Source organism: Colobus angolensis, unplaced genomic scaffold (genome assembly GCF_000951035.1).
Source record: "Colobus angolensis palliatus isolate OR3802 unplaced genomic scaffold, Cang.pa_1.0 Scaffold15, whole genome shotgun sequence".
NCBI lineage: Eukaryota > Metazoa > Chordata > Mammalia > Primates > Cercopithecidae > Colobus > Colobus angolensis.
The window spans coordinates 17,746,605-17,755,454 of record NW_012114599.1 but is presented as its reverse complement, the minus strand read 5'-3'; the positions used below and the strand labels follow the sequence as shown (position 1 = coordinate 17,755,454).

The following is an 8,850-nucleotide window of genomic DNA, read 5'->3' as shown; positions in this document are numbered from 1 at the left end:
AAAAAAAAAAAAAAACTAAAAATAAATTTTAAAACGTAGCCAGGCACAGTGGCACATGCCTATGGCCTCAGCTACTTGGAAGGCTGAAGCGGGAAGATTGCTTAAGCCCAGGAGTTTGAGACTGCAATCAGCTATGATCACACCACTGCACTCTGGGCAACAGAGTGAGACCCCATCTTTAAAAAAAAAAAAAAGAAGACGAAGAAGAATGAAATGGCACTATATACTAGTATGGAAAGAGTTTCAAAAAAGTGAAAAAAGCAAATTACAGAATGTATAAAGTATGCTTCCATTTGTATAGGAATGAATACTTGTAATTTCATATACTTGCATATGCACGGAATACTTCTAGAAGGTAATAACTGGGTGGCTGAGGTGGAAGGATGGAAAAAGGATTTAACCTTTCCAATGTATGTCTTTGTGTATCTTTTGTATTTTGTGCCATATACATATACTACATACCAAAAAAAACCCAAAAACTCTATTTTTACATCTTTAGGCTTGATTTTGAATCTACACGGCAATATTAAACTGACCATTTTTAGATTCTACTTATCCACAACTGACAGCTTTAGAAGTACCCTAACACTGAAAGCCCTGTAGATCAGAAAAATATTTTACAATAGTAACAGCGTTTTGAACAAATCAAGAGAAGAGTTTAACACAGAGAAGGTCTTTTGATTTCAACTAAAACTGGTGTTCTAACCTAGTATCAGTCAACTTTGTCCCTGTCTACCTTAGAAAACCAAACTTAATAAACAACATTTATTAAATACTGTGTATCTGAACACTGGACTAAGTATATTAGATATTTAATAATTCCTGTGGATAAAAATTTATTCATTTCTAATGTTTCGTAATACAATTTTTTATGTAGAGCTTTTTTCCATCTTTTTTTATTTTTATTTATTTGTTTTTTTTTTAGATGGAGTCTCGCTCTAATTGCCCAGGCTGGAGTGCAGTGGCACGATCTCACTCACTGCAAACTCCGCCTCCTGGGTTCACGCCATTCTCCTGCCTCAGCCTCCGGAGTAGCTGGGACTACAGGCGCCTGCCACCTCGCCCGGCTAGTTTTTTGTATGTTTAGTAGAGATGGGGTTTCATTGTGTTAGCCAGGATGGTCTCGATCTCCTGACCTCGATCCACCTGCCTCGGCCTCCCAAAGTGCTGAGATTACAGGCGTGACCCACCGTGCCTGGCCCTTTTTCCATATTTATTAATATTTAGGATTGTCAGAAATGGAATGACAGAGTCAAAAGATATAAGGAGCCAGGCGCAGTGACTCACATCTATAATCCCAAAATTTGAGGAGGCCAAGGCAGGAGGATCACTTCAGTTCAAGAGTTGAAGACCAGCCTGGGCAACACAGCAAGATCTCATCTCTACTAAAAATAAAACAAATTAGCCTGACATAGTGTCGTGCCCCTGTAGTACCGCACCCTGTAGTACAAGCTACTCAGGAGGCTGAGGCAGGAGGATTGTTTGAGCCCAGGAGTTCAAGGCTGCAGTGACCTATGATTGTGCCACTGCTGTCCAGGCTGACAAAGCAAGACCCTGTCTCCAAACAAAAAAAAAACACACACACACAAAGCTTTGTTAAAGACTGGCAAAGTTGTTTTTGTTTTATTTTATTTTGTTTTGAGACAGTCTCGCTCTGTTGCCCAGGGAGTGCAATGGCGCAATCTCAGCTCACTGCAGCCTCCACAGCCTCTCAGGATCCAGCAATTCTCCTGCCTCAGCCTCCGGGGTAGCTGGGATTATAGGCACGCACCACCATGCCTGGCTGATTTTTGTATTTTTAGTAGAAATGGGGTTTTACCATATTGGCCAGGCTGGTCTTGAACTCCTGACCTCTGGTGATCCGCCTGCCTTGGCCTCGCAAAGTGCTGGGATTACAAGTGTGAGCCATCATGCCCAGCCAAAGGCTGGCAAGGTTTTTTAAAAAACAATTATTCATTACCAACTACCCCTTTTATCACTGGTGACCTATTTTCCACTATTTTATTACTTTTCTTCTTTGCTAATTTACACCCAGAGATTTTATTTTAATAAGTGGATTTTCGGTTATAGCCACTCACAGGTTCATCTTTTGTGCCTCATTTTTCCAGTCTGATGATATGTCATCAGGCCTCCAATTGGTAATGCCACTTTGGAATCCAGTCCAGGAAAATACCTGGCTACAGTTTTGTATGCTCCTCCTAAAACAATTCCGTCGCTTCTAACAGGAAGTTATCCATCTTAAAATCCCACTGTACCTTCTCCTAAATGACGTTTAAATAAAAGTTCAATATTCTTCCTTTAGGTGCATCAGAACTAGGTAGAAGATCTCCTTCTATCCAACCCACTCTTCTCCCCTTTTTTTTTTTTTTTTCAATTCAAGGTTTCTATTTCCTCCAGGAATCTATTCCTAATTCACTCTACTGATCCTCCCAACTAACCCACCCACCAACGTAATTCATGCACTCACTCTTAAGGGATACAGTAGGTTTTACTCAATTTTTGTATTTATTTACTAAACAACGTCTGCATTAAATGGTCAAAGGTTAGAAACTGTTTATATGCTTTCCAGTTACATATAATATATGACACCAAAGTATAATAGTAACTTTCTTTTTTGTTGTTGTTTTTTTGAGACGGAGTATCGCTGTGTCACCCAGGCTGGAGTGCAGGCGCGATCTCGGTTCACTGCAGCCTCAGCCTCCTGGGTTCAAGCAATTCTCCTGCCTCAGCCTCCCGAGTAGCTGGGATTACAGGTGTCAACCACCATGCCCAGCTAACTTTTGTATTTTGGGTAGAGGCAGGGTTTCACCATGTTGGCCAGGCTGGTCTCAAACTCCTGACATCAGGTGATCCACCCACCTCAGTTTCCCAAAGTGCTGCGATTACAGGCGTGAGCCACAGCACCCGGCCATATAGTAGTAACTTTCTAAACTGACTTCCATTTAACCAATTTATGAGAGTAAGTGGAGCTCTCCATTCCCTCAGTAAAATAACACTGAATAATGCCCATGAATAAACTGAACTCTTGAAGTTACTGGGCTACACTCTTTAAGAAACTCTCAGCTAGGTGTGGTGGCTCATGCCTGTAATCCCAACACTTTGGGAGGCCAAGGCACGTGGATTACTGGAGGTTAAGAGTTCGAGACCAGCCTGGCCAACATGGTGAAACCCCATCTCTACTAAAAATACAAAATTAGCTGGGTGTGGTGGTGTGCGCCTGTAATCCTAGCTTCTAGGGAGGCTTAGGCAGGAGAATTGCTTGAACCCAAGAGGCGGAGGTTGCAGTGAGCTGAGATTGTGCCATTGCACTCCAGCCTGGGCAAAAAGAGCGAAACTCTGTCTCAAAATAAAACACACACACACACACACACACACATATATATAGAGAGAGAGAGAGATGGGTTTGAATCCCTGCCAAAAACTTAATTCCTCTGTAACTTTAAGGAAATTATTCAAATGTTTCTTCATCTATAAATGAAGTGTTAAACTAGCTGGGCGTGGTGGTGTGTACCTGTAGTCCCACCTGCTCAGAAGGCTGACGCGAGAAGATGACTTGAGCCCAGGAGTAAGCTATGCTCTCACCACCGGGCTCCAGCCTGGGTGACAGAGCAAGACCCCGTCTCAAAAACAAATAAATAGGCTTGGCGCAGTGGCTCTCACATCTATAATCCCAGCACTGTGGGAAGTTCTGGCAGGTAGATAGCTTGAGGTCAGGAGTTCAAGTTCAAGACTAGCCTGGTCAACACAATGAGAACTCGTCTCTGCAAAAGCTTAAACAAAAATCAGCCAGGTTCAGCAGTATACCTATAGTCCCAGCTACTCAGAAGGCTAAGGCAAGAAGCTCACTTGAGCCTAGAACTTCAAGGTTGCAGTAAGCTATGGCCATGCTATTGCACTCCAACCTGGGAGACAGAGCAAGACCTCATCTCTAAATAAATAAAGTATTAAAATTAAAATTAAACCTACCTCAAACTTTGAGGGGTGAGGAATATGTTTATGACCTTGATGGTAGTTATGGTTTCAGTGATCTATAGTTATATCCAAAGTAATCAAGTTGTATATATTAAATATATACGGCTTTTTGTTCAATTATACCTTGATAAAGCGATTTTTAAAATAAACAAAAAATAGGGATAATTTTTTAAACTTAAATCCACCTCACAGGTTCAAGGATTAAATGACAACTCATGTAAATATTTAGCATGCTGCCTGGCACATAAGTACTCAAGTAAGCATTATGTGGACTGCCAGGAAAAGACATTCCTTGCCAGACACAGTGGCTTGCACCTGTAATCCCAGCATTTTGGGAGGCCAAGGCAGCAGGATCACATGAGGTCAGGAGTTTGAGACCATCTGGGCAACATAGTGAGACCTCACCTCTTAAAAAAAAAAAAAAAAATTTGGCCAGGCGTGGTGGCTCACGCCTGTAATCCCAGCACGTTAGGAGGCCGAAGCGAAGCAGATTGCCTGAGCTCAGGAGTTTGCAACCGTCCTGGGCAACACGCTGAAACCCCATCTGTAGGAAAATACAAAAAATTAGCCGGGCGTTGTGGCATGCGCCTGAAGTCCTAACTACTCAGGAGGCTGAGGCAGGAGAATTGTTTGAACCTGGGAGGCGGAGGTTGCAGTGAGCCACTGCACTCCAGCCTGGGCGACAGAGCGAGACTCCATCTAAAAAAATTAATAAAAAGACATTTCTATTCTCAGCCCTTACCACTAGGCCAAGTATTGCATATTTACACTTCCAAAACTAGAATATCTTCTAAGGGGTCCTTAACCAGAGGTATCAGAATGCCTTAAAGATTTTTGTCAGGCCGGACACAGTGGCTCACACCTATAATTCCAGCACTTTGGGAGGCTGAGGCGGGCAGATCACCCGAGGTCAAGAGTTCAAGACCAGCCTGACCAACATGGTAAAACCCTGTCTCTACTAAAAATACAAAAAGCAGCCGGGCAAGGTGGCACGCACCTGTAATCCCAGCTACTGGGGGGACTGAGACAGGAGAATCGCTTGAACCCAGGAGGCAGAGGTTGCAGTGAGCCGAGACTGTACCACTGCACTCCAGCCTGGGCAACAGAGCAAGACTCCATCTCAAAAAGAACAACAAAAAAGGCTCTGTCCCATGGGTCATGTTCACCAGGTGACAGCTTTAGAAGCCCCTTAACACATATATAATACTTATATTATGTACAAAATTTGTATTTTTATATTGATTGTTATGTTTATATTGTTTATACTTATATTTGGAAAGTTCCCCCAGGTAGCTCTGATGAGAATCATCAGTAAACAACCACTGCTAGAAGATTATTGATCTCTTAATAAGATTACCCAATTATGGGCGTTGTGGCTCACACCCATAATTCCAGCACTTTGGGAGGCTGAGGTGGGCAGATCACCTGAGGTCAGGAGTTCAAGACCAGCCTGGCCACCATAGTGAAACCCCGTCTCTACTAAAAATACAAAAATTTGCTGGGGACAGTGGCGTGCACCTGTAATCTCAGCTACTCAGGAGACTGACACAGGAGAATCAAGCCTGGGAGCTGAAGGTTGCAGTGAGCCAAGGTCACATTGTACTCAAGCCTGGGCGACAGAGCGAGACCTTGTCTCAAAAAAAAAAAAAAAATTACCCAATTACTACTCAGATGTTAAAAAATCACTAAAAAGACTTGGGTGGATTAACTTATGAGTTAGCCAAATAACCAAAATAAATTTGATAGAATACTTACAAAAACTACTATATAAGATCCCAGTATGTCCAGGTTTTTCCTATTCAAATATATAGATCTGCAGATGTAAACCAAAAACAGCACCTCCCACAAGTGTCAGTTCTACTAAAATATGTATTTCCTGTATTAAAGATAAGGCATACCTAATCAGCATTATTTATTTTTTTATTTTTTTATTTATTTATTTTTTTGAGACAGATTCTCGCTCTGTCGCCCAGATTGGAGTGCAGTGGCACGATCTTGGCTCACTGCAACCTCCGCCTCCCAGGTTCAAGCAAGTCTTCTGCCTCAGCCTCCCGATCAACCTCCCGAGTAGCTGGAACTACAGGAACGTGCCACCACGCCCAGCTAATTTTTGTAATTTTAGTAGAGACAGGGTTTCACCATATTGGCCAGGGTGGTCTCGAACTCCTGACCTTGTGATCCACCCACCTCGGCCTCCCAAAGTGCTGGGATTACAGGCGTGAGCTACCGCACCCAGCCAATCAGCATTAAATTTCTAACTTTGCAAAGGCCTTAACAGGTTTAGCTTGGAGACACACGACTTTAATAGGCTTCTAATGCAGGGTTTTTCAACTTTGGCACTGACATTTTAAGCTAGATAATTCTTGGGGAGGGAGAAGATGGGCATGCAGGCTGTCCTATTCATTAAGATGTTTTAGCAGCATCTATACGCACTAGATGCCAGTAGAACCCCACCTAGCTAGGCATGGTGGCTCACGCCTGTAATCCCAGCATTTTGGGAGGCCAAGACATGTGGATCACAAGGTCAGGAGTTCAAGAACCCCACCTTATTCCAGTCGTGACAACCAAAATGTGTCCAGATATCAACAAATGTTCTCTGGGGAAATGGGGGTGGGGAGAGATAATCACTCCTCTTTGAGAACCATTGCTCTAGTGGATGTTTTTTCCTGGCTCTCTTATGGCAGTTTCTCTATTTTCTGAGCTAGTGAGCTATCTCCATTTCTTCACAGAGGACAATGAGAATAGATCCCAAAAAGAACTGGCTGCTGCTTTTTATTGCAAAGAGAAGCAATGAAATTCAGCAACACATTGGTAGAACTGGATTTTAATTCCCATTCAAAAACTTACCAGCAGTGTTGTCTTGAGCATGTCACTTAACCTCTCCAAGTCTGTTTCCTCATCTGCAAAATGGGAATAATAATATCTACTTTGCAGAGCTGCCATATCAGAGATCATTTAAGTAAAAATGTACTATGCCTGAAACTTAGTAGGAATGCAATAAATTATAGCTATTACTATAAATGTTGATAACATTAGAGAATATTGTATCCCCTTTGCAATGCTTTTATTAGTACTCCAACTTTATTGTACATTAGAATCACCTGTGATACTTGTTAAGCCATTGAAGACGCCCAGATCCCACCCTCAGAAAGGTCCAGAAACAATGCTGAGAAAAATTGGCTGAATTTTTTACATTATACTTGACTGCTGTATTTTCTCTCTGTTGTAAAACTCTGCAGCATTTGAAGACAGAAGAAAAAGAGAAATTCATGAAACAATCATGTAAAACGTGTCATACAGAACAAAAACTACTTTAAAATAATGGTGTTTTGACAGTTTATTTTGAAGGTCATTTTAAAAACAAAGTTAAAGACAATCTGAGAAAAAATTGCACAGAATACACTCATTAAATAGGTATGGTTTATGGTGACTAAATCAAAATAAGGGAAATATGTTCTCTTCTGCAATTCCAGAAATAGGTTCTGTTGTCCGGAAGGTTCTTATACATCCAAAAAGGGGGGATAATCATGGAAATTAAAGCTGCCTCTTAATCATGTAAATCTACAGTAGCAACTAAATTTTTCTGTTCTTCCCATTAAGTCAGTTTCGATCTTCAAACTGTGCCTTGTTTTTTAAAAGATAAGATGCTAGAAATTCAATGGGATTTGGTGGTCTGTAAGGGAAAAGAAATCCAAAGTTTAGAAATATATTTCCCAGATGTGTTAATTAAAACATATTGTTCCATAATGAAAACTCATCTTTTTAAGTTTAATTTTCATTTCACAGTCAAAGGACATTTGTAGTAAATAAAATAAATGACATAAGCAAGCAAATTAATTAGCCAACAAAATAGTTTAATGAGACTGAAATTTTTGTATGGCTTAAATCTGGTTATGAACTCATTTTTAAAACATGTTTAAAAAATGTATTGACAATGGGATGATCATTACCCCAGAGAGAATAATGACTTGAAGGGGTCACATGGATGGCTTCTGAGAGGCTGGCAGTATTCAGTTTCTTGATCTGACTACAAGCTACACAGGTATGTTTAGTTTGTGAAAATTCATCAAGCTGTATACCTATGATAAGTGTAATATTCTGGGTAATATCCTTCAATAAAAGAACAAAAATAATATAGGACAGTGGATGTAGCATCACTAAGACATGTAGATGAACTCAAGTGACTAGTCAAAGAAGCAACACTAATACAGATAAGTAGGTTATGTTTCTTTTTTAAAAGGTACTTCTTTCTTTCTTCAAATACTTAAAATCAATAATTCTAATACTATTTAATTCAACTACAGTGCACCTAAGAAGATAAACACATTTATAAAACTAAGAGGAGATATTTCTTATTAACACTTCTATGTAAATTATTCTTGCTGAGAATACAAGTCCAAAGATGAAAAACTGGGGAGACATCTATTTTCAACTCTACTATGGAAAGGCATATTGAAAATGTGTTTACAATAATCTCAAAACATTCCCAGAGCACTTTAAACAGCCCTAAGAGCTGTCTACAAATAGACAAGATTTTTCATGTAGTATTTAGGGTTCACACGATTAATTATTTTACCAGAACTCTTTACTTAAAAAATGTATTTGGGGCCAGGCACAATGGCTCATGCCTGTAATCCCAGCACTTTGGGAAGCCGAGGCGGGTGGATCACGAGGTCAGGAGTTTGAGACAATCCTGACCAACATGGTGAAACTCCGTCTCTACTAAAAATACCAAAATTAGCCGGTCATGGTGGTGCGTGCCTGTAATCCCAGCTACCAGGAGGTTGAGGCGGGAGAATCACTTGAACCCGGGAGGTAGAGGTTGCAGTGAGTCGAGATCGCACCACTGCACTCCAGCCTAGGCGACAGAGCAAGACT

The 8,850-nt window shown here is 40.9% G+C and overlaps 1 protein-coding gene across 5 annotated transcripts in view; it reads right to left on the bottom strand.

Annotated features, from left to right (window-relative positions):
• Positions 1 to 8,850, bottom strand: part of DPY30 (dpy-30 homolog (C. elegans)) — a 39,851-nt gene that overhangs the window by 2,649 nt on the left and 28,352 nt on the right. For 3 of the 5 annotated variants that reach the window (XM_011936005.1, XM_011936004.1, XM_011936006.1), the window contains exon 5: positions 7,292 to 7,645. In XM_011936005.1, coding sequence (XP_011791395.1) covers positions 7,573 to 7,645 — 73 coding nt within the window. In that variant the 3' untranslated portion in view covers positions 7,292 to 7,572. Of the gene's footprint in view, positions 1 to 4,435; positions 4,517 to 6,819; positions 6,873 to 7,073; positions 7,206 to 7,291; positions 7,646 to 8,850 lie in introns of those variants that run through there. The other 2 variants (XM_011936002.1, XM_011936003.1) reach the window with 2 other exon arrangements.